General features: G+C 36.7%; 3 protein-coding genes across 4 annotated transcripts; 1 reads left to right on the forward strand and 2 right to left on the reverse strand.

Annotated features, from left to right (window-relative positions):
- The first annotated feature begins 593 nt into the window (after positions 1–593).
- LOC132913157 (coiled-coil domain-containing protein 137) lies at positions 594–26,962 on the forward strand. Of its 2 annotated transcripts, XM_060971184.1 has the most exons (5): positions 594–3,411; positions 4,896–5,049; positions 5,118–5,763; positions 5,834–6,044; positions 26,809–26,962. In XM_060971184.1, exons 2-4 carry the CDS (start codon positions 4,973–4,975, stop codon positions 6,041–6,043), a joined length of 933 nt encoding a protein of 310 aa, XP_060827167.1. In that variant the 5' UTR covers positions 594–3,411; positions 4,896–4,972; the 3' UTR covers position 6,044; positions 26,809–26,962. The 2 variants fall into 2 exon arrangements, with proteins under 2 accessions (XP_060827167.1, XP_060827168.1); XM_060971185.1 differs by lacking the exons at positions 594–3,411; positions 26,809–26,962 and having other exon boundaries at positions 4,744–5,049; positions 5,834–6,191.
- LOC132913159 (uncharacterized) lies at positions 3,532–4,267 on the reverse strand. The gene is made up of 2 exons (XM_060971187.1): positions 4,172–4,267; positions 3,532–4,000 (listed from the first exon to the last, which is right to left on the reverse strand). The coding sequence occupies exons 1-2, from the start codon at positions 4,190–4,192 to the stop codon at positions 3,614–3,616; spliced, it is 408 nt and encodes a 135-aa protein (XP_060827170.1). The 5' UTR covers positions 4,193–4,267; the 3' UTR covers positions 3,532–3,613.
- On the reverse strand, positions 6,181–7,974 carry LOC132913158 (BLOC-1-related complex subunit 5). Its single transcript, XM_060971186.1, has 2 exons — positions 7,079–7,974; positions 6,181–7,001 (listed from the first exon to the last, which is right to left on the reverse strand). The coding sequence occupies exons 1-2, from the start codon at positions 7,390–7,392 to the stop codon at positions 6,506–6,508; spliced, it is 810 nt and encodes a 269-aa protein (XP_060827169.1). The 5' UTR covers positions 7,393–7,974; the 3' UTR covers positions 6,181–6,505.

Raw genomic sequence — 26,962 nt, forward strand, 5'->3', positions numbered from 1 at the left:
AAAGAGGATTTAGAGATGGACGATTCGTTCTTTTAGACGTGGGATTCCAGGATATTGGAAAAGCATCCAGAGATCGAAAATCCCATCTTCGAAGCGCTGGATTCCGCGATGTCCGACGCGAGTCCAAAAAGTTTTCAGCCTACTATCCAAGTCCAAAGTGGATCGAAAAATCGTCGAGGCGCTGAATTCAGGATCCACGAACTCGTCGATCAATTCCACAAAGTTCCAAGAACGTTCTCTCCTCTTCGATTCTCCTGTCTGGGTTCCACGATATTCGACAAGCATACAAAAATCGTCGATCTGCCTGCCAAAGCGTCGAATTGCACAAAGTCGAAGGAGGATCTAGAAATCATCGATCCGTTCTCTGTCGAAGCACCGAGTTCCAAAAGGTTTCAAGAGCATCCAAGAGTCGTCGATCTTTGCGTCGAGGCGCGTTGGATTCCACGACGTTCGAACGAACCGGAAAATCGTTCGAAGCGCGAAAGTTAGACGAGGTACGAGGAGGATCTAGAAATCGTGGATCCTCTGTTCGAAGCACTGACCGATCGGTGGCTCGTGGTCGGCGAAAACTCGCTCGGAACCTGTCAACGCGAGAACCACTTCTGAGATTGCGTGCGCCGCGGTATAAGCGAAAATAATCCACGCACACGCGCGCGCGCGGGCGCGCGCGTTTGCACACCCACACTAGCCAAGTAGAATGTGTTTTAAGACGGTGTGGTCGAACGTGTACGCTACTTTACGAGCATTGTTCAATGTGTCACGTGGACGTGTGGAAAGGTAGGCGCGAGCGCGCCTATCAAACGGTGAATGTATATATTTAGATGTGTTTATGCGTGTGTATGTGAGAAAATACGTCACACTGATACGCGTGCCGCATGGAAATAGAGCCGTGTGCGAATGTACTGCTAGTAAAAGAACTTGACATGTGGGCAGAGCTACAGATAAGATTATATGAAGCCGCTCTAGCCAACGTTTTCGACCTGAATTTTTATTGCAATTTTTATATTATTCGCATTGCGTGTAGGTTCGCTTTTCCAAGTTTCGTCGGTGTTTTCGTCGTTACGTACAACGATGTGAGATTGAATTCTATTTTGTCGTGCAATAGATACACTCTGCCAGTCAAAATACGACGAAAATCGAGAAAATTTCACCCTGGAGGTTGAAAATTTGCTGAGTATATACGAATCTACCTAATTCCCAAATAGACGGAGTATAATTGACAAGGAGGTTGTTCTATATCTAAAAATAAGTCGGAAACGTGTAGTACAATTTTTTCGTAGTAAGCTTCGTTTCCGAGAAAATCAAATTTTCAAACGGTATATACCGGTGTTTTCTTTAAAACGAGGCCACAAGTGAAAAAATTGCACTCTACATTTTTATATTTAGAGTAACCTTCGACCAATCGTCCACCTCTTATCGGTCTACAATCAACAAAGGATACATAGATATACTTAACAAAGTATACTTAATATGTTTTTCAAATGTAATCACCTAATACATGAAGCCTCGAACGTAATTTTGTTATTCTTCGTTTTATTTCGTTTCATAGAATCGCCTCTGAACTTCTCTTACGCCGCAAACGTTAAAAATATACACAACGAAGCATCATCAACAACGATACAAAAATTGCGAAAAAAGAAAATTGCGATGAAGATCCACGTAAAAGACTTAATTCTAGCAGAATATCTTCGACTTTTATCAGGAATTTAGGTCCACGATGTATACGAATTTCGAGGTTCACGACAGCTTCAGATTGTAGGTTTCTACGTATAAGAGGCGATCCTGGTAGTCGGTGCGTGGGTATTGCTGGCAAGAACAATTGGATTGTTGTAAGAGGATATTTTTATAGCTTTATGCATGGCATTTTTAATACAGATGAATAGGAAATGGGAAGTGACGGTGAGGGTCGGTAGTGGGAATTCTGGAAAATGGCTTCTATACGCGCAACTCTGAGATTGGCCTTTGTTTGATGACCGGGGAAAATCGGTGGCTGTGAAACCGTTTTGCTTGTTACAACAAGCAACTTTGCGCGCTCCTATACGCCTCTAGTTAACACGTGCGCTCTCAGAGCTACGGGCTTTGTTGATCCGCTACGTTTTCTTGGTAAACAGCTCTAGAAGGAAAGCGTATCGGCGGGAAATTTTTAAATAATATCATGGAAATATAACGCATATTTCGCAAAGAGATCATTCACAGGCTCGATTGTATTTAGTTTCTCGCCACTAGCTATTTTCCCCGCTCGTTTACATAATTACTCGCTCACGCTAGCAATGACCCATATCGTTTCCGCTCTATGAACAGTTTCCTCAGTTTCGTTCATTTCTACGATAAAGAGAAATCTCTAGAAATAGATTGGAAATTTTCAGATCGCGATAATATAAATAGTTAATTATAGGAGAAATCGAATGCTGCGTTTGTCAAAGTTCTTCGCTAATTTCTATGCGATATGGCGGCAAAAATAGAAAAAGAAGCGCTATATATGACTTCTTGTTCGCCAACACGTCAGTACGTGTCACACTACATTCTCTTGACTGGCGTAAGCGGCACAAGTGGCTTTATACATACATATGTATGCAATGTAAATAAGCGTGCACGTAATGTAAGCGGCGCGCAAAAATACCCGTAATACTAAATTATCGGTACAAGCAGTAGCGAACTGCGTTGCCGATAAATCTGCACTTATTTTAATTAATCCCGTTAAAGAACGTGAAAGTCTTGCCACATTGCCAATACCGCGTACCCAGTCGAAGCGTCTTAGGTGCCGATTGGAATTTAATTCAGACGAAAATACAAAGTTATTCGTCTGTGTAACCGTGTTCTGTTCCCTTTTTAACAAACAGTCCAAACAGAATTTATTATCGACGTTGTATCGCTGCTCCTATTATTTCTTTTCTCCTACCTGTTAAATTCGTAAGCGTTATTATATCTTGAATTTTAATCTACGATTTCGAACGGTTGTATAAGTCTTGTATAAGGTTGTCTAAGGTTGTATGAGTCTCTTTTATTTTTTAATGGGGAAACTGGTTACACGTCCTGGAATCTCATAAACGGAACGAGTTGGATAAATAGCAATAGAAGGCACGAGTCCTCGAGCGAAGATCCATGACTCGAGATGTTCGTTATTTTTGTTGCAATTATAAAGATAAATATTCATCAAGCCGCTTTCATACACGTGCCGCCATCTGGGGAAATGCAATAAACATTCGCAGATGGCGCTGCGGTAGCTTGTAGAATTTGAAGCAGTTCGAATTCACGGTTTCATAGTCGGAATAAAGCTTCTTGCGAAAAAAGCGCGAGTTATTACGAAACATTAACGAAATGGTTTGCAATTGTGACAAATTGTTAATCTATAGATAGAAGAAACACATAAGTAACTTTGAAACAACGAAAATTTCCAGGAATAATACATAGGTGTGTAACACTTACATATATATATATATATATGTACATTTATCTTCGTTGTAGCCTATTTCGATTATATAGTAATTGGAAGAGATTCAAAATTGCAAGACGAGATTAATGAATAGCCGATTAAATTAACATAAGGATTTATTGTCTAAAATTTCATCATTTTATATGTACATACATATATACAGTATTTTATACAGTATTCTTAGTCTTTAGTGATATTTCTAAATCTGAGTTCCATAGAGAGAAACGCTTTCATGTTAGGATCTTGTACTTTGTCGATGATTAATTTTTGCACGTCCACTTCGCTTTTTTCAAGTACCGCGCTTAATTTTTCTGCGTATTGAATCCACACGCAATTTGCGCATCCAGACATACAACAATTTGTGGGTTCTGTCAAGTCGTCTATCGATGAGACACTATTATCTTCGTTCCTTTCTTTTTCTTCAGATGATAACACTGATGGTGTTCCATTGATATATTTTTTGGATATGGAATATATTTGTTGACAATTACATTTTTGGTTTCTGGCAATTGATCGAAAAGATCGAGCTAGGTTCATTCCTGTTAAGATTCTACCTTGTAGATATAACTAGTTGTAAAAAGAAGGAATACGTAATAAGTATTTAATGATAGGATCGATGTTAGTTGTGTGGTTAGCATAACGATGTACAATAAAATGTTTTAATGCGATAAATTATTAAATAAATTTGTAAATGGTTGATCGAAATGTTTAATAAAACGTTGGACATTATCTCCTAACCTCGATGGCTACTGCAACCATAGGCAACACATAACATAGACTAAAACTTAATGAATTTTTCGTGTCGCACGTTTAAGAGCCCTCTTACAATTTTAATGTGACTTTTAACATTACCGACTTGGTCACGAAACGCATCCGCTAAATAAAGAATTCTGTACCTCGTTCGTGTTACAAAATATTATATAAATTTAAATTGTGACGAGCCAGATGATAGGGGTAGATCATACATTTTATTTCAAACTATAATTTTATAGATTTAATATTCAAAGTAGCTTATTCGCATTAACTTTTCGAGAATCATCGTAGTAATATTCATTCGATACAACGATGCAACGTCTGAATAATAATTACAGTGGAACCGTGTTTCGACTCGTATATACTTACATACAACATCCGTTATTATTTAGTACATCACGTCGTGAAATATATTTGCTGTTTCTATCATAATTATGTAATAACTTTCCTCCTATAATCCTCCAATAATTTTTCTTCAATTTAATAATTCGTTGTTCAAGTTTTCACTAGATTAACATATTAAAATTATTAAAATATTCTCGTTAATTCGTTAGTATTAAAATAATCAAAACTTAAATTGATCACATTTAGTATAACTGCAACAATGTTATTTTATCTTTATCTATAAATTTTTTTGTTTTGAGTTACATTCTATAATTGAAAATCAAATACATATTTTTGTGATCAACATTCTAAATCAAACATAAAGTCGCGCGTTCAAGCAGACGACGTGACGCTAGTGTAACGACCACGTGTAAGCTGTGTCTCGTTGTTTATCGCAGAAAAATGGGTCGGAAAATCCCAGGAAAAAAACACAGAGGCGTAAAAGATCCTCTTAAGCAACAGGCAAAACGACTGGCAGAGTGAGTTGTGTGTTAAATATGCTTTATTCTCGAATTATTTACATAGGTTAGTGAACTGCCTATTATAGGTTAGAAACAAAAATAAATGCACCACCAAAAGATGCGGACGAACAAGCTATACCGAAAAGTTTAGAAAGAGTAGTGAAATTGAAAGAGGCAGTGAAGTCAGGGAAGATAACCAAAGTCAAGAAAAAGAAAAAGAAGAAAAATGCCCTCATATCTGTTGGCGGTAGGTTGTGCTCTAAGCCTTTACATCCAAAGGCTAGACCAGATAAAGTTGTTCCTGTATTTCAACAGAGGCCTGGCGAAAGTGAGAGTAGATTTTTGCACAGAGTTAACAGGGATACTCACGCCTTTATTAATGAAACTGCCTTTGAGAAGAAATACAGTGTTCAAGTCAATCGAAATCCAGATACAGGAAAGATAGAGGGGCTTTCGAAATGTGAAAAAACTGAGATAGATGAAATTGAAATGTTGAGGGGAAAGCATAAAAATATTAAAAAAAAGAAGAAGGAGAAAGATACTGATAAACCTAAAATGAGTAAGTCAGAGAAAAGGAGAGAGAAATTGAAATCCAAGAAACAAAAACAAATGGAAGAAAAAGTAGATGAATTTGATAGTTTTAAAGATCAAGTTAAATTTGGAGAAGTTGTTCATGAACCACCTCAATTAAAAGTCAGGCCAAAACATGCTGACAATATAAGTACCTTTAAGGTAAGTTTTTAAATGCAACGTTCTTTTTAGTTATATAATGCTAATAACATTCACTTATTTTTTATTACAGCCAGGAAAAAAGAAACTGCTTCTTCATTCAATACTTAAAAAGAATGAGAAGACAAAAATGGGGACTAAGAAAACAACAGCCATAGATAGGTCAGGAAAACGCAAGAATTTACCAGTTGGAGAAAGGAGACAGTTAGAAAAACAGCAAACTGATATCATAGCAGCATACAGAATGTTAAAAGCACAACGATCGGCTGGTGTTAACAACTAGGGTATGTAAATTGTTAAAAATTATGAAATATTGTGTTTCTATGTATAAGTTCTTTATATCGATGTATGAGTAGGATGCTATGAATCATTTTGTTGTAATCGCGAATTTGTTTATTTTTATTTTAATAAAATGTACAATTCTTTCATAATATATGTATTTTTGAACTTAAACATCACATTCTTTTTATACAATTATACAATTATTAGGGTTAACATGAAAATAGATGTATATATGTATATATATATATATTCTCATAGTCAAGATTTCTGTGCAACACATTTATAGGTACTAGAAATTTTTACATAGGGACTATTAATAAAGATTCATTGTTATTAACAAAAGAAACAGAACAAATTTCTAACAGTTCTTGCATTGAGTCAATTCAGATCATCTTTTAGCACCAGTGCAGTGTACTTATAAATTTTCTTAAACTACCATTCAATATACTCTTTAACATTGATTTTATCCAGTAGTCCATACAAATGGTTCTAATCTATCCTCTACTGGTAAAAGATTGTTCAAAGTTTCAAGGCTTTCCAGAGTTTGATTCAGAAGAGAATGACATTTGGTTAGTTGTTTACTAAGCTCGTGTACTTTGTTCAGTTGTTCAGCAAACTTGGCAAACTTCTTTTGCCTTTCTGTTGCTAAATTAAGTATTTTTGTCACTTCTGGTTCGATGTTGATACATAGAGTAGATTGTTCAGCTGCGATCATTTGAGCATTAGTATTAAGATGGTGTTGATACCTAGCACACAGGTTAAACAAACCAATGGGATTGAGTCTTTCCAGCACCTCTGGATCTCTGACACCTGGGGGCAAATTGAGAGTGCCACGCATGATAGGTAGGAACATGGGAATACTTTGTAATTTAACCAGATCAGGATCTTTGTCAGCTGTTGGATCTTGCATAGCTGGTTTCACTACTACTATGTTATGGATTTTATCAGAGGTAGTTTTTCTGTAATTAGAAATTACAAATTTATTATTCAAATAAAATATATTACTGAAAAATAAATTTTTAAGATAATACGTTACCTGTAGCTACTGGAACTTAAACTATTTTTACGTCTAGATATATCTTGCCCACCAAAACTTTTGCCTCTATATAGCTGTGACTGTTTATTTGTCATCTTTGGTGAATCTCCAATAGGTCTATTCACAGTGTAAGATATATATGGTAGATCAGAATCCGAACAAATGCTTGCACCAGGACTGGTACATCTCGGTGGTGTGTCTTCTGGTACTCTTTCACGATTTGGTACACTTTTTCCACGTCTCAATGGTATATTTCTTGTCCTATTAGCGTTAGCGTTGTGCGTACCACCTTGAGAGCTCTGTTCCGATCCCATCCTATCTGGTTCTTTTAAAACTTTCCTCTAATTCTTTCGTAAGAATCACATTAAATATATACACACTTCTTTAACAATTTACATTAATTTCGCTCTACAATGAAAATTTCATACGGTTATTTTGTCATTAACGATACAGACAATTGATGTCAGGAATAATTATATCAATAATCGTCATGTTATATTTAAGGCCATTTGACGTTGCTCGTTCTTGTATGATGTTTTAATTAACGCCGCGTTCGAAGTGTACATTTTTGTTCATTTCACAATTAAAGAAGTTCATAATAATCAACAACGGTAAAGACAATTTTTTCGATGCATAATAAATCTTTGACCCTGCCTTGATTACGTTGTAAAATATTACGTAAATAGTAACAGTATCGAATGTCGCGATAATACAGTCACTCCGAAATCAGTTTTCCGCTCCTATTGTCAAAAAGTCATTTACTTTTAGTCATTGATTGTTCATGCTGCTAGACTTCACGTGTCGTGCCTGTTCTTACGACGAGAGCGCCATCTGTCGAAATCGTTCTCAAAGTTGAAAGCACGACAATTGTTTTTGCTCGATAACGTAATTTCCTGATATAATTTTCACGGAAAGAATATATAGAAGAATGTATGTATTATATGTTTCTCTTTTTCTTTTATTTTTGAACGAATCTGTTTAATTTTAGCAAAATAGTATTTATATATCAAAAGACTGATATCTTAAAGAATAAAAGCTGCAGCACATCGAGCACACGATTTTGTTTTCATTGTATATTTCGAAACTTTATTTAACGTTTATTTTATTCTCTGGAAGTTAGTAAGAGCTGTTAACACAAACATACGTTTTATTATCGCTCGGGCAACGATATATAAATCGCTGCGCCGCTGACACGGTTGATCATCGATTTTATCGGTTCCATTTTTGTATTTCCGACAAGTGTTGCCTAAATCTTTGATAACAGCCAAACACGTTGCAGCTGCCTCATGAATAGATAATAATCCTTTTTTTTCATACCTATTTCTTTTCTCACACAAAAAATAGATAAGAGTATTCATTTTCTCTTCGTGAAATATGTAAAAAAAAGATACCCCATTAATATTTCCACGAACCGCAAAATTTATCCTTATCCAAACCAAAGAAATCTTCTAAAAAGAAAAAATTATCTTCTTATCCTTTAACAAAATCTCCATGAAATAATTTAAATATATTGAAAGATTCCATTCATGGTTTTATTAAACCGTAATATTGCTCGGTATTGCGCAACATGGAAATTTTCACATTCTACTATGGGTGCAACGATCCTTATATGCCAGGTTTGGATTTTATCCAGACTTTCCTCGCCTCGTGTAAGTTCGCCAAAGATATCAACATTAAATTTACATTGATTCTCGGCGTGACGCCGTGCATACCGTTAGGCTTCATTTTTCCCTAAGCCTGACACCAGAAGTTCGCGTTGCTGAAGCGAATTCTTGTGCAATCGCGTTTATATGTCAACGAACGACATTTTCTTCGCCGCTGAATCGCAGAGTTATCGGCCATTCGGTGTTATGCCCCGTACGACTATTACGTATTCGTGAAGATTCACGATTTACATTCTCTTTGTTGTCTTCCGTCTATTTCGTAACGTTTTTTCGTTCATAAGATTTATTTTATAATGAAATTATTAGTAACGCAGTTATCGATATTTGCTTCGTACAAAAAGTTACAAGTATGTACATTTTCTATGTGATATCAGAAAAGTGAGAAATCTCGAGGATAAGGAAATAAAATTCTGTCCTGCTTGCAAGAAAAAGTCGCCAACTTTGGTCCACATTTGGATCAACTTTCGTGTTGTTATTTCTGTATTTAGTGATAGGGTCAGAATAGCTATTATTTTATTCTTTGGATAAATCTATCACACCGTTCTGAACCGAAAAACCTTTATTGCACTTCCTTGCAGGTCCTTTGGATTCGTAAACCTCCTTTAATTTATTTCATGTGAAGGTTTGCAATGCTTCACATGATATAGTTCACTCGAACTCATGGTAAAAATAATATCGGCTCTGGCTTTACCATCCTTTTTATTCCATCCACTGCTTCAGGTTTAATTATTGAACCATTCGCATATTCCCACAAGTCATCTTTAATGAGTATTGCCTCCATTTGCAATTTCCATGTGTCGTAATTTTCTTTATTTAGCTTTTCAATACTTAACCTCGCCTCGCTCGACATTTTTATATTCTTTTGATAACTGTATTATCACGTAAGCAATTATTGTATATTCGATAAAGCGCCCTTATGATATTTAACACTGAATCATCGATCACGCACGTTTCTCTTTTTTTGTTTTTTAGGTTATCTTCTGCGCTCCTCAATATCATTACTATTAATAATATTTCCAATAAAATAATAACTAATTATTGAACCTGGGCCCATAACCTGTTGTTATTTTTGTATTTAGAGATAGGATCACAATAGCTATTATTTTATTCTTTGGATAAATCTATCACACCGTTCTGAACCGAAAAACCTTCATTGCACTTTCTTACATAAAGGACATCTTAAACCTATCGATTAAATCTATCGATTGTATCTAGAATTATCTTCTAGTTACTATTTATTGTAACTAGCGCATCTACATATGGATGACGAGCGTGAATTCACGTTGTCACTTTCAACATTTCGTAGACTCGTAGAATAGGGAAAAATAGTAGATGCGTAGTTCATCTTCGTGCAAATTTTCACCCGAACCTCCTTTGAAATCTTCACAATAACCTTAACATTGGGCTAGGATTTGGGCGAAGCAGATCTAGGTAGAGGTTTCGCTGAGAAAAGTACGTATGTATCTATTTTTGGCTGTTCTTCAAGTCTGCGGAGCTTCATCCAAGCGGGAGCCGGACCTTCCGCGATCCTCCCTTGTTACTTACAATGCCCTACCTGGCATTCTTCCATTTTTCAAGATACATCGAAATACTTGAAGTTGCTCGTTTTATATCTCCAGTAAAGTTATATTCTACAGGCTGTTACGAAGCAAGGTGTAAATATTTTTAATTAAACGAAGAAACACGAAGGTGGTACGAACAAGGTTTCTGGTTCTTTTCAGTTTCCAATCGAGGGGTGGGGGGTAGAATTATTTTATAAACGAATTCCGAATCCTTCGTTTCATTGTATCGTTAAAACGTTCAGTTTCACAGAGAAACAGGCAGCATGAAAAAAGGTAGGCATAGATTCTCCGATAAAATGTTGGAATTTAGTGGATGATGATGGACAGCTGATACGTTTATTTTCGACTTTCGATCATTCGTTTTCCACTTTCGTCGCGATTCGTGGTCGCTATTTTCGATATTAACAGCGATCGGTCGGAAGTCATTTAGAAAGCACCGCGGCTTTTAGAGAGAAAAAAAGAGTACGAATCCAGTGATTTTGTATTCGACTAGCGTATCAACTAAGCGTCCGGTTGATATAACGATTCCTATGTATCGAATAGAAAAGCGATCGGAAACGCAGTTACAACAGATATACAGAAATTTCTATGAAACGCGCGACACGCTTCACGTTTCATCGCGGCGCTTCCTCTTCGTCGCTTCCCGTGATTTTTAACGAGCACTCGTTACCGAACACTTTCTAACTTATTGACGTATCCGAGCATTATCTTCACGGACCACGACACAAACATGGAAACGGATGGTCGGTCGTGTTTCTTATCGACGTAAAATGAGTGTGCACGAATTCGAAACGCTGGACCATGATTCTTTAAATACGGGCCCCGCAGCCAAACTTTCCACGTTGTTGCTCCCTGGTAGCGTAAAAATTCGGTAATTTGCAAATACACTGTAAAACAATACATTTGTAAATATTCATTTGGAATGTCAATTTGAAAAGACGAGAAGATCGTTTCTTCCTGTTTGATATTCCGAAGTTCTAGGATACTTGGCTTCCTGAAATAGTTTTCCCCATCTGTGAATCGCTTTCTATGATTTTGATGTTATTTGATTGAGATAGAAATTAATAGTTATTGGGTGTTTTTTTAAGATTCTATAACAGACAGTTTGCCGAAAATTGAATGGCTGGAAGGACAGAGAAAACGAAAATGCAAGATTGAATTTTAACACTAGAGCTACCGCAGTCAGTCAAAATGACGGTTCTTTAAAAAATAAATAATAATAGAATATTTTTATATTTTTCGTTTTATTATTTTTTTACAGAAGGAATTCCATGTTATGTAATACACTTTTGATATTATTAATTCATCCGCGACCATGATCGACCTAAACGAGGGTTGACACATTTATAAAATTGTAGAACCAATCATCTTGTCTTGTGTGATATCTCTAGTGTTAGCATCTAGCGACCCAGCGATATTTTCCTGATAAGTTGTAGAAAACGAGGAAACTGGTTAATTGAGATTCGATAAACAGATTGCAGGACCTTTTTACATTTTGGCAAGTATCAGTCATTTTGACTTGTATTGGTATAAGTAGCTTTGATACAAAGTTATTTTGAGCTTGAATACATAAAAAAACAAAATAAAATTCATTATACTATTCTTTTAGTTATCGTTGCGAAAGTCATTACATCATTGCGGAAAAAGATGTAATATGAAGTAAGAATTTAAAAATAAAATTGTAAAACCAGTCGATTTGACTGGCGTGGTAGTTCTAGTGTTAAGAGATCTTATTTACAGATATCTATTTCGAAAAGCTTTTAGCCGATTTTTATTTTTAGGCTAGACAGTTATTAGATCGATAAAGATTGTTGCAATTTGCCATGCATGTTGATTATACTTGAAGAAAATACAGGGTAACCCTGATGCAACGATATTTACTATTAAATTATATATTTCCTACCATGTGTCATTTTTAATGGCTGCCAGATGACTTGCGTTGTTCTATTTACCTCAAAACAGAAAAATCAAAGGTAATTTCAACTTACATAAATGTACGTACTATCCATACTAGAATAAAACAAATGTGTTTTATTATGTTAAAAAAAAAAAAAAAAAAAAAGGAATAGCAACGACGATATAAAAGCTTCAGCTTGTTCAGACGATAGAAAAATAGATACTATCACAGATATTGAAGTAACTTTACTACAGACGATAGAAAGACATCAATTTTATAGCGTAACGTGATACAACGCAAGACCTGTTCCAAAGGCACGATTTAGAAGAAATCTGTTGACTCATTATTAAGATATCATGGCAGCGAGTATTGCGCGCAAACTTACGCCAAGAGGTACGAGAGCAAATGGAATATGCATGCATAAGGCGGTGATGTCTGGTGCAAGCTGTTTCAGATTCCAATATTCCTCTCGAGTGTTGCTACAGTTACGGCCAGACGCGGTACAAGCCTGAATTCTCGAAAATTTCGAACTTCTTGACGCGTTCTAGCTCGTGGTCCGGTTTTTTAATTTCACGTTTCTGGCAAAGGAAAGAGAAAAAAATATACTTGACCGGTGTTTTCGTGGCCGGGATATTCCTCGTGAATAATTCATCGCGGAATTTCGTTCTGCTTCGGAACAATCTCGCGATATATACATACAGCAAGGAAGGGGGAGGGGGCAGGGGGAGAATCTGAAAAATTGTTATTTTCCTCGACTGTCGCAAGCTTTTCTTTTCTGTCTCGTATCGTTGCCATTTTTCCTCCGATTATAACTATCTAATCTTTGTTCCCGTGCTCACAAATGTTCACAAACACTTGCAGAAACTTCTTACAAACATATTACGCGTTCTGTATGAAACATTTGCAGATGTTTCATTTTTGTACAATTTCGAATCAATCTGAAACCGTGTACGAAAGTTATATGATATTTAACGTGATTATACATTTCGCACGGATCATCCAGATATTTGCATAGTTAATTATTCATTGTATTAGCGAGCTTTAATATTTAATCGGACTATCTTTAGCGATAATCGAGTCGTTTAGAAGCCGTTCAGAAGGCACAGCCACTACGTAACTCTGTAAATTGAAGCAGAAAAAGTGGCAAACAATCGTTCAAGCTCTCCCTGTACTTTGCTATTATCCGTGTTATCTTCTCGTTATAAATGAATTTTCAAATTGAATATTAATTGTGTACCTATACAACGAATAATGCATTTGAAAAATTTTTAAAATAAAAATAAATTTTTTAATGAAAACTTCAGATCAACTGAGAGGCTCATATTCTACATATACATACGTATATTCCACATATACATTGACTTTTTATCAAGCGTACGTTTACAATGGATCTCCTGCAACTTTTAGATGTATAGATTTTTAAATTGGCTTTAAACTTTATTATTATTAATCGTGATAGCCGTAGCTCGTTACGATAAAAATAAAATTTCAAAATGTCTCGTACATACTTATACATGCTTATGCATGAAAATTTTCTCTTTCGTGACTGACCAAGTAGCTGTTGGTTTATCAAATTGAAAACAGATAGTATCTTTTCAAGCAGCGTCAACCTTCTCCTGCAGGCTAATGGTACAACGAAGAAAAATTTTATCGGAATAAACGGCTCGTTGAGTGGTTAAACACTGTACGTGTAACAACAGTGTTTGGCATCGTAGGAAGGTAAATTGCACGTTATTACATCGTCCACGATTCTAGTAACATTTTTTGCACGAAAACGGTGCTTGCGTTGATTACTGAAATTACGCGTGTACTCGTAATCGCGATACGTAATTTTCATGCTTTTAGTTTGTTCTATGATTTTCGTTATTCCCTTTGCTTCTTTTCGCTTTTTGTTTCTTCTACTGTTCACTCCGATGTTTTATCATACCATTTTTTGTTTTTCAAATATTTCACAACAATTTTTCGTTGGGAAAGGTGAAATTCAATTATTAACGAAATGATTTTGAATTTCAATGAAACGCGCGCAATCTCTTGCGATTGTTTGAAACGGCCAGCGTATAATTTGATAATATTTTCCACGTATAAGGGCCTCTTATTCCTTTTGTAAGCAATGATAAACTGTTAATTCATCGTTTAATCGTTTATCCTCCTCTTTCTTCTTTTTTATTCTTACGTCAACTTTTATCTTAAGTTGATTAGCGCGTTATTGTTTGTTGGCACGTGCATGTTATTTTTATAAAACGCGACTTCTTGGACGCGTTTCACGTGTCGGCGGGCAGTTTCACAGAGTTATTCGCAATCAGGGAGAATAGAGGCAGTTCCCGCGGCCATTTCTCGCGCGATCGTTTTTCTTTTCTATGGGCAACGATACGCGCTACCTTCTCTCGCCAGTTATTTATTAATCGCGCGCACGGTAACGCGAATTTCAAGAAAGGAGCGTTTCGTTCCTCGTTCCGGCTTCTCCGGCACGGGGACACGTTTGAATAAACAATCTCGTTTCCCGACGAATTTTTCTTCCTCCGGAACTTGCCACGTCGGGCCGAATTCTTTCTCTGTGACAAACGTTCTGCAACATTTCTTCTAGTCTCGGTCAATTTCGTCGACACGCGTTCCTTGAAACGTTGAACACCTTGGACTGTTTAACTAACTTTGAATTATCGTTGTCGACGACAGCTTATCTGAAATATCGTCGAACGAAACTAGACTACGAGCAACATAAACGTAAGTCAAACAAAAATTATAGTTTCCGCAGTCGATAATAGCAATGATTATTGTTAGGTTAGAAGCTTTTATGTTCTATTACGTTAACCAGCTAAGAAATTATCATCAACTTTTTGCAGTCGAAATGAGACGAAATTTAACATTCTCTAAGTTAATTAATCAATACGTAGCTTTCCGTAGCCACTAGATTTACCGTTCATTGAATATTCACAACCTCGAATTTTCTGAACGTTCTTTCCGATCTTCTCGAATCTGAGAAGCAACATCCGCCTCGAAACTCGTCAAAACGACGAATAATCCAATAAACCCTAAAATCACCGAAACACCGTAATCTCGAAGAGCATCGTCACGCTTCATAGCATCCGCCCGAGGTCTCTCAGAGACGATTTCCGTGTTGAAATCTCACGTAGGATGCCATATCGTTTGCCCACGATGCCGGTGCACGTGCGTTGGGAAGGCAGGTTGGAATAAAAATGAAAATTTCGGGTCAAGGCGAGTGTTTGTCGGACAGAGTTGACACAGCGATATCTAGGTGGATCGACGACGGCTACCGGCAAAGTCTCTTCTTTTAAAAACCTAAAGAGCGGTCGTGGTTGCTCCCTTGGAAGTCGCAATCTCCGGATAAAGATCGTCAGGAGAGAACGCATCGACGTTGGACGTAGAGGATGAGAGAGCGTGAAAGAGAGAGACGATCAGCGAATATGGGGTTGAGAGAGGAATGAGAAAGAGAGGGTGTGTGAAGGGTTGCGCGTGGCATAGGGGGGGTATAAAAGGCGGCATTAAATTTAAATTGCTCGTATCCCTGCGCGTCTAGCGCGAAACTTCAAGAGGTAGCGTCATCAAAAAAAAAAAAAAAAAAAAAAAGAAGAAAGAAGAAAAAGGATGGGCAGACGACGACGTTTCGTCATAAAAAGACAGTCGCGATGTGTATCCACCTGTCTCATCCACGAGAGATTACAGCTCGAAACGCGATACCGCTATCGAACAGTCAGATCGGAATCACGATTTTATTCCGTTTGCTCGAAGGATTCCTTCCTCTTCGTTTTCCTTTTTCTCCAGCAAACGGACAATGGTCTCCATCCTTTCATTGGGAATTCTTCCTGGTTGTCTCTGGAGGATCTCTGTATAGTGGGAGTAAATTTAAAAATTGAAGGCGGGAATATTTTTATTTATTTGTTTGGTGGTCGACGGGTGAAGAATTTGGACATTTAAGTCGTTATGTTCGATTTAGAGCGTAAATATGAATTGCTATGGAGATATAAGGACGATGATGTTGCATAGTCTGATTCATTAACACGAGCGTTTTTATCGATTCTTTATGAATTTGCTCTTTTAGTAATTTTCGTGTCAGGTCAACATACAATGGCTGCAAAGAATATTTACACGTATCCCCGTGTTTTGATAAAGCGGTTTTTATCAGCTTCTATATTTCGTTTTTGTAATGTCTTGCGCAATCGTACGAAAATACTACGAAACGATACGAAATTTAGTATCCTTGAACGTAATTAATTAATACGTTAATGCTGTAACAAATACAGCGATGCGTAAATATTTTGTCTAGCAATTGTATTTATCGTTGGTCGAATTTTCATTATATCTTCTGTTGTATACTATCAAATAATTTCCCTGTTAAATGTGTATGCTATATGTGTACGAAATAATAATTTACAAAATCCATTTCCATATGCAAATACTAACGTAAAGCTTGTCACGTCTGCTTTACACCGAACGACTATGAAAATTTCTTTTTTCAAATTTTCACATCTTTTACTTTCGTGCAATGTGGCATATGGAAAAACGTGTAGGTACAACTTGCACGGGATGTTCGTGAGCGCCAGGACAATGAAAAAAGCTTACGTACAAAAATGTCGGTTTTAACTTTCACACCCTATACATATATGGATCGATATTATACAAATATTATAAAAGCAGACATACATTTACGTGTCGACTCGGTTTTAAGATGTCAGGTATGAAGAATTAAGCGATTTCTCTTGAAATGTTCCTCGATCTAAATGCTTATCATCGATTCGCGGAAATTTACACGCACGGTAGGATTCCGTGGTAATTCCTACCCGTGTCATAATGGCAAATAATCATAATCGAACGATTGTTTGCGAATACCAATGAAAGGACGCATGCCCCCCGCTACTTACAATTTTTATCTCCATGATCTATCGAACGATACTCTCCTTCTTGTCCTTTTCTTGTTCTCCTTCCTATTACATTTCCCGGTTTAGTGAGATTAAACTTCTTTTCATTTTTTCCACAGCGTTATCAGTGTGTCAATTTTTATAACGGATCGTTCCAGAAAATATTTTAACGAGCGTAAACACGGTATTTATTCACGTGACGAAACCTACCTGGAAAAATTTTTATCCATTGGTACCTTTCTCTTTTAATTGCGGTTCCCATTATCTTCTTCCTTTCTTTCGGTATACACCATGATTTTTATATTTTGTTCTCAAAAGACAACAAGAATTCATATTGGGATTTTTGTTGGAAAAATTTCATACAGCGCTCCGGTACACGCACAGACTCACGAAACTACTCCAACACTTGCGAACGTCTGTAACGAATGTATCATGTGTGTTGTACGCGACATTTTGAAATTTCATTAGCGCTGATACGAGACTCGATTATCACGGTTATTTCGGTACAGTTTGCAACAAATCTGAAAATATATATAGAAATTAAGAAATATTAACCCTTTGAATCTTAGTGACGCATATGTACGTTCGATATAATTTTATCGAATTCAGCGACTGTTTATTCGCGGTTTTGTTGGGTAATTATTTATTTTAATCATTTATCTATAAAATGTAGGGAGGAACTCGGCCTTGCTCCCGATACTGTGGTTGCGCGTTGATTGGCGGCTTCTGAATGATATCAAATTAATAAATATTTGTTTGGAAATTTTTACTTTCGTCGAAATTCTCCGGATTCAAAGGGTTGATAAGCCTCGGTATTCAGCGGGACCATTTTTAACACCTATTATATAGTTAAAATGGCTGTCGATGCTGCTTAGTATACATACTAATTTCTGCTACGTAGTATACTAATTTTTTTATTAAATACGTGTCTGCGATAAATATTTCGTAACTTCTGTATAGCATCTCCAAATTAGTTTCGAAGCTGACCGATGTAATTATCACAGTCGTGTCTCGTTACAGCGCTAATGAAATTCCGAAATGTTTTCTATGGCACAGGCAATAATTGTCGAGATACTTTCGGGAGCTGGTGTAAGTTACAAATGTTTCAAAGTGGAATATCTCAAAGAGATTACCGTTAATTGGAATCTCAAGCAACGTGAAATACTTTTATTGGAGCGGAATAATGTTGGTAAGATTAGATCGCGGTAAAATTCGCAAAGTTTATGCGCAGTGCGCGTTCGAACGTCTGTAGGGAATCTTGATCGCTGCTTGGTATGCAGACTAGTTTGAGCAAACATTAAAATTTCGTCGAACCGGTCAAAAATTTGGCCGCTTAGGGCTGTTTGCCTGGCAGATCAGCATAAGAATCTGTCGTTCGTGCATCTTCTACTCCTTTCTTCCTTCTATCTCTATTATACTGCTTGAAACGGTGCCTAAATGCTGACTCATAATTTATGGAGTTGGTACAGCCGATGTAATGAAATTCTTCTCTCGAGGAACATAATTCAGTCATTCAGTTGGAAAATGTTGACGTCTGTAATAAAAAATAATCATGCGTCAGATCGAATAATAAATTCATTCGCGGTTTCTTAGAAGCGCGCATTAAGCGCTATTAGTAGTTTGCGGATGTTTATATTTCACACTTTCACGAACGTAATTAAGGAAATGGAATCTAAGTGGAAACTTGTTTCATCACCTATATATCGTAATAAGTGATCTACATTAAATATTTTATAGATTTTCATACGTTTCAATCTTTCTTCCAATTATCATAATTATTAATTATCGTTTTAAAAATGCATAGAAATCTACGGTCCAGTTATTAGCTTCGTTTAAATCTACATCACAATCAAGTAGTTCTTCATCTCCCTATTTCTCTATATAAATACATGTGTCGTAGCTTTTGTACGAGTATTTTTTTTTAATTCGTGCGAGTAATTTTTACGATATTCTTGGAAACGTGTACCGTGATAAAATGACAAGGAACTGATTACTCGAGTGAATATCAACAGTACGAAACATAGTCGAATCACTTTGGTAGGAATCCCCTTTTGAAAAGCGTTCTTTCCCCTCGAAAGGCTGTCCTTTGTCCGATTTCAACCGTCGAAAAAGACACGAACCCGGTGTAACTCGCACGTAACGATCATGAATCGTCGAGCAGAAGAACAAAGGAATAACACACGAAGAATCGAGAAAGAAGAGAAGAAACGCGAAGAGCGCAAGACGTCTCGATCGCATGGCACTTAATGGCCAGCTGGTAATTGAATTTGCAACCGTGCAGGGAGCTCGATCTTGCACGTTCCTTTGTACGGCTCTTGCACTCTTGCACCGGCTCCTGCTCGAGTAGACATTCCGTTTAAGAAGGTTTGTCCGAGAGAGAGGCAGACACGACGAGCAGGCTACGTGTCTTGTCTCGATTCGATCTTCGTCGTTCGGGTCAAGCCGTTTGCATTTACTACCAGCTCTCGCCGTTCGAGTCGCGTTTCGATCGGCTAGAATCGTCATCCGGGCTCGAGTTATTCCTTCCATTTCATCGTCGGTACTGCTGGTCGACTAGAACAACCGCTCCGGTATTAATTACGCGACCGAATCATCAGCTCCGTGCCTCTTCGTCGATCGAGATTGCGAGCTTAAATTGATTAACGACTTGCGACTGGATATACCGACGGAGATTGTCTCGGTTCACTCGGGAGTTGAGCAGGATTGCCGAGTTAGGGGATGCAGCTGATATTGTTTGCACGAATATGCCAGCGAAGATTGCAAGAAGAATCTGAAAGGGTGAAGAAAATCCTTGATTTCTTGCAGAGTTTTAATTGTTCATGGCGAGGAGTGTTTGTATGGTTTCGTTGTAGGTTTTGAAGAAATTATTCTGAAAATATTCCGAGACGCTTGTCGAGGTGTTCGCTATATCTCACAGTCAAACGCCTAAGAGTTTTCCAGGAGAAATACAAATTCATTTCGAGGAAGTCGTCATCTGTGTAGGAAGATGCGTATTGACGAACGTTATGTTAGGAGAATCAATCCTTTCGATCAAATGATCAATACGGATCTTGTAATATTCTTTTCTGTACTTACCTTCCTTACATATTAGCAGCAATATCAGAGTATATTATATATGTGTACTAGTGGTATTAGAAAGAAATATATTAACGATAACTGTCTCACTGAACTACTCGTACATATAAAAAAATTCATTTCAAGCTCGTGCACGTTCAGCGAGGGTTGTAATTATTTTCTTTGATCGAAAACATGGATTTCAGGTGAACCATCCTTGAAATTGGAGAATTAAATATTCTTTCGCAAATTAATGAATTTATACCGTTTGTGACGTACACTTTTGTTAATTTTTGCATCGCTCGTTCATTAACCACGAGCTTTTGTATTCATATGTAACATGAAAAATATGCATATCAAAGGGGATAACGATATAACTTATAGAATATATGTTCTATATATATACATATTTCTATCTTGAATGATAATTTGTTGATCAAGATTAGAAATTTTCTGAAATGGAAATCGTATGGAATTTATACATAAAATTTCAAACCCTAATCAACAAATTGTCATTCAAGATAGAGATAGAAACTGTAAGCCGCATTTAAACATTTCTCCAATGTTCAATAATAACCAGACTATGAATATTTATGCAAATTCACAATCTTCTAAATAGAACGAAAGAAATGGAATAGAACTAAAAAGCTGAAACCTGGATAGAGGATTATAATAGGTATGATACTTTGAATACTTTATTGCCATGAACGTTAGCATGCATTTTCTGTGCATTCTATATATTTTCGAACCTTCAAATTTTCCCTCCTTCCTTATGGACGAATAAAAATCCGCAGTCTAACAATCGACGCAATAATTTGATAACTTTCATTATAAAGTATCGAGCATGTCCGATAAATCCAATTCTAAATCTAAATTATCAATAGCCAGGCCTGCCTTTCATCCATTTCTTTCTACCATAAATCGCGGCGTTTAACAACGAAAAATACACTACGTCTTCCTCCCACTCCTGCAACTAATAAAACCGAGAAGTAAAACAGAAAAAGGAAGAAGGGTGAAAAATATTCCCAATAGATCCCGATTTATTCGAACAATTCGAAGCCATCGTTGGCGATGAGTTATTCTACGCGGACTGGCTGCTGGAGTGGGGGATCGGAGGTGTGGGTTGGCGGGGAGGGGGGAGTAAGGGCGCCTTGCTCGGCGTCGCGGCGTCAGTGAGCAGCGAGCTCTCGTCGCGTCAACATTATCTTGCTACGGGTCTCCCGAAAACACTGCTGCCACGTGCTTCCTCGCGCCGCGTTACTTTCACCGATTATAGTTCGCGCGAATCCAAGTTCTCGCATCGATTCGTTACCGCGCCGAAATATCGTGAACAGGTGCATCGACGCGTCCACCGAGTCGCGTGCTCCGGTGATCCCTGGAAAAACCGGATCCAACCTTTCGTCCAAGTTTACGAATCGAGCCGAATTTACATCGAATCACGGTTCGTACTTGTCTTCTTTTTCGTTATCTTCATTTCTTTCGATTTTCCTATGTATCGTGCTAATATGATTAAGCATCAGTCTTCTTTCTCGTGCTGTTGCATTGGCGCGATTAAATTGCGCGCATTTATTGCTAATTGGAGGTTTTACGAGCGCGAATTAAGAAGCAGTCCGAGGAGAGATTGGTATTTTGTTATTATTTAATACTCGTCGTTTAGTGGTAATTAATGGTAATGAAGATTGATAAAGTAATATAGAAGCGCATATAAAGTTAAAAATTGATGTCTGTATATATTACGCGTCTTTCACCACGATGTCTGTCATGTGCTCCAGGTTATATGTCATAGATTATATTTTCATTCGTTGCTGTCGCGAAATACAATTTTATTTTCTGAAAGATTTGAAACCTTCGGTCGCTACTATAATTTGTAAAGATATGTAAAGTATTCAAAGTATGTATAGTCGACGTACGTATAGCTCCACAAATATTTTACATATCTTTGAAAATTTATACATTATTTCATTCATGTATTAAAATGTCCACAAACATACAAACATTCTCAGTGTCTACGCGGTTTACGTCAACGCAGAACATTCAAATAAAGCAAACAAAAAGTAAACACTTGGCGTTATTGCGCTCTGTTACGACGAACGATGATCGTTAAGTGGAACAATATAAATACCTATCTGAAGTGTTTTCATTTTTTGCGTTGGTTCATTGTTACGATCGTTCGGGAAGTAATATTCGTGATAACGCTTATCTGAGCGATAGTCTGAGTGAAAATAATAGGCGGTCGCGTGTCCGTTTGTGCCAGTAGTTTCATGACTTTTCCTCTAGTTTCAATCCAGATCGACGTTTGCTTCTACCTGTTTATCGTTTCGTGTTAATTCACGATCGTTTTCTGCGCCTTAGCTTTAGAAGTTATTCGTGACGTAACAGTTTCACGGACTCTTATTAGTCCGATAACACGATGGATTACATAAATCTGCGAAATGTCCACTAACGATGTTCGTAACGAGCGTTCAAGAAGCAGCGATTTGTAAGGAAAACAAATTTCAAACGTAATTTGAAACAACCTTGATACCGGGCGCTTTTATCTCGTTTATCTTGTACGTCATTTACGAATATTTCCGTTCGTTGCAATCAGATGTTTAGAACAGCGTAATAGACAAGTATTTCCATGAAAGGGACATTAGATCGACCAGAAGCTGCTCGCGGATTCTCGATGCAAGAGTTGCCGGCAACTCTAGCGCGCATCTAGTTCTAACACAGTAATTGGACTCGCAGGTTTGAGAAAGAAAATAGTACATGTTCGTTAGATACTAATTTGAACAATTTATAGCGAGATTTAAGAAAGATTCTAGGATTGTGTATTTTTATAGATTTATCGATTAACAGATACCTATTATAGTTGTAATAAAGTAATCAGAGCTACAGAGTTGTTTCAGAAAGCAAAAGATTTTCATTAGATACTAATGTAGAAAATTCGTAATGAAATTTAAAGAAAAACTCAAGTACCATGTACAATGTCTTTATGTAAAACGTAGATGCATCGGATATTAGATACATACTGTGTACTGTGATTGGGAAAAATATTAGCTTGTTGAAGAATTTGCTGTGAAATGTGAGAAAAATTTACAGACAATGTAAGTTTATAAAATAGCCATTTTATTAATCAGTCGATGTTGCTACTCTGTTTCCTTTGCTTTCTGTCTTTCTCGGCGACGAATAATTTCAAGTGGACTTTGCAGGACTGTAATTTGTTTTTTGTCATTTAAGAAGGTCTTGCGAAGACTGGCGTATGATGTGATAGATATATGTATGTATGCTGTATATGATAAACGAGACAGGTAGAGTTCTAACATTTTTTTTGTGTGATTTTCGTTGATATACGAGGCTTTTAACGGCGCCTTGTTTAATCTAGAACTAATTTAGAGTTTTCCTCGTTAACGTTCAGCTGGAGGTACTTGGTTGTTTCAGAAGAAGTTTGTAATAAAATAATAATCATGTTCCTGAAAATGTTACGAACTTTCCAAACAAGCTAATAATTGTTGCGTGCGTTCTGTTCCGAACTTTACCAATATGATCACGATAGTCCGTGTCTTATTATAGTGCTAATGAAATTTCAAAATGTTTCGCATAACATACGTAACATATGTAACATAACGTTGCACGTTCTTGCCGTACCAAATTTCTAAATCTTTTTCTGTATAAATATCTTTATGTTTACGGATGCAAAAGTATCACTTAGACAAATATGTGGAGACTATGATCAGCGAAACTTCCTATTTTCACCGGGAAGCGGCATGAAAATTTGTCACGTTGCACCAATATCATCTTTGTAATTTAATTTTCCAGTTAAACGTGCATTGTTTCATATTCCTATGAAATTGTATAAATATTGCTTGTCTTAACGATGATCACACCCTTTTAACCTAACAGTTTCTCTTCGCTCTCGGTTATGTCATTAAAATTCTCCTCTGTAATCATAAATTACCATTAAAATCAGAAATATACTCGTCACGTATTTCTCCTTTGATCTTCGTATATCATAGACACGCATATATTTTACAATGTTTGAAATATATTTCACAAGCATTTTAATACCGAGATTCGGCAAATTTATGAATCCTTAAGACTTTCATACGTTTCGTATGTTACAGCCTAACATTTAAATATATTTTCACGTGGCGGTCGCACGTTGTTATGTAATTCGAATGTATTTGACAAATTCAACCTTTTGGCAAGGAAAATACCTTGCTGCATAATTCTCGCAAGAAATTATAGAGTAGTCTTATTCGTTGATTCGATAGTTCTCGTGCTAACACTGTCGTAAAGTAACGGAGCGCTTGGTTGCGTAATGACGGTAATTTTCACAGCATTTGCGTGATGATAAGACAAGACGTTGCCGAGATGCGCTCGGACGTTTCAAAAATAGAGACAACAGACAACTAACGTGCTTGCGTCCCGCTAGAGTCTTCGAAAACGATGCGCTATGATGCGCACGTTAACGAAGGTCCTGGGAAACCTTCTAGACCACGAGGAACACGACGAACAGGTCTCGAGTTTCGGAAAAGTATCTCGTCGGTAAATCGAACCTCGTAAATCGTCGAATCTCTCTCTGGCGAGAACTTTCTGACCGGTCGCGTTGTAAACGACCTGATTTACGCTACTTTTTTAACTCCGTGCTCCGAATGCTTCTTTACACCCTATACTTTCGCAACTTCTCGCCCCCTGCGTCCCTCGATATTTTTTTTTTATTACACGATATTTTATTTAGACGATGGTATTTCTTTTAATTGGAACGTTGGATGCAAAGTTTGAGCTAATCTGAAAATTTTATCGCAAGGCACTTGCTTGAAACGATGATATTTCTTTTAAGTGGAATGTCGGACGTGAAGTTGTGGGGGCTAGTCGAATTGGAAAATTTTCCAACTTTGTTAGGCGATACTTTTTTCAAAAATAGTATTTTTTTAAATTCGATGGTTGGGTGAAGTTTGGGCTAGTTGGATCCAAGTGTTGGCTTGCTACGAGAGTAATATAGTTTTGTGGATTTTGTTGAACACAAGAAATCGCTGGCAGAATTTCTAAGTTGTTGTTTAATTACAAAAGTGATTTATATAGTAGTATAAATGGAACTTATTAAAAGAGAGAAAGTGGTTTCCCTGAAATCTAATAATTTACAATTCATAAATTCTTTTCAATTACAAAGTCCTATAAAATTCAATATTCTCATTGCCATTCTGCTGAATTATTTATTTAAATCTCCAATCGAGACTTTTAGCAAGGAACAGACGAGCGTAATTTTTATAACGAGATGACAATTTTTGTTGAATAATAATTTGTATTCAATAAATGTGCTTTCTTCATTTCTACAATCATATTTATATTTAACGATCGTATGCGTTGATATTTGATTTAAAGATTAAAGAAGGATGTATGGAATTCGAATTTGTCATAAATAATTACGCGAGTAATTTGAGATGATTTATCTCTTTCAAAAATCTTGATTACATTCCCAGCAATCCAATGCCACATTCCACCGGTGCAAGAGCTTAATATAGAAACTTAATATCAATTTTTCTAAAGATCGCGCGATTGAATGGGTGTCCGGTTTCCATGTAGTGAAATGCAACGTGAAACAGCTTCGTCATTCGCTCGTAGCCACGTATAGTTAGTTGCATAATGATGCGATTAACGTCAGATGGTGGCGCGCACCATTGTAAGAGTTCGTGAAAGTCGCATCTCTGCTCTAGCACGCGACTATTCTATCTGGTGGAAAAGCGAAAAGTTCTAAAGGTCGCATTAGCTCGGGTTATTTAGTCGAGCGTTGTTTAAATGCTAGCCATTGAACCATTATCTTGCACGAGTTATCGGAAAAACGTTTTCCTCGCCATGCTTCGAACCTTCGAACGGCTTTCAATCTGACTTGGAAAACCTGCGTTTGAAAATACCACTTGCTAACGCTTGCTGGTCAATTAAAATTTTATGAAACCTCCTTTTATAAAACGGTTATGATGCAGATGTTAAGTTAGAAAATTCTGTTCTGTCGACGAAGTTATATAAAATAATCTAAATGCCACCGAGGAAATCTTCTACCATTTATTTATTTCACTCTATTATTCTGTGATATATTAATTATTCTATAACGTCGAATAACTGACATATCATTATATTTATAGTTATTGTTATACTGTCATATATATCGTACGTATTGTTTGTTTAATTATTGCGTATATTAACGTCATATGAACTAACGTCGTGTATAGTAGTGAAAATACTAATACTATTACTATGCAATTAATGTCTTACATAACATGTGTTGACAACCATTTACACAATATGTCAACACATGTTATGTAAACTAACATTATATATTAATTATGTCTACTATCCTATCGCATACAATATCTTAACCAGTTAGCTGTTTTCGACGAGTACACTCGTCATGCGTGAAAAAAGATAAAATAGTCATTTCGTTACAATTTAGTTCCATGTTATAACAGCCACGCATACTCTGTGTTTGACGAGTATACTCGTCATCGCTTATATTTTACGAAACATTTTAGCTACACACTCGTCAAAAACGTCGCAACAACCAACTGGTTAAAACATTGTAGTCATTGTATTCTAACATTTTCTAACATTTCAGTAATCGTAAAAACTTTGCGAAAAATAGTATTCTCACACATAAAATGATTTTCCATATATTCAAGATCATTCTCGTCTTCTTTTGCAGGAAGGAAATGCGGTAAACGTTCGTGAAAATCGGAATAAAAGGAAACGCTTGAAAACGAGCTCGTCTGGTAGAAGTCCCGATCTTCGAACGATCGACGTCTTCCGTGATCGAATAATCTACGTGACTGGCCACGTGACTGCCGCTCTGCAAACAG

This window comes from Bombus pascuorum, chromosome 13 (genome assembly GCF_905332965.1).
Source record: "Bombus pascuorum chromosome 13, iyBomPasc1.1, whole genome shotgun sequence".
NCBI classification, from domain to species: Eukaryota; Metazoa; Arthropoda; class Insecta; order Hymenoptera; family Apidae; genus Bombus; species Bombus pascuorum.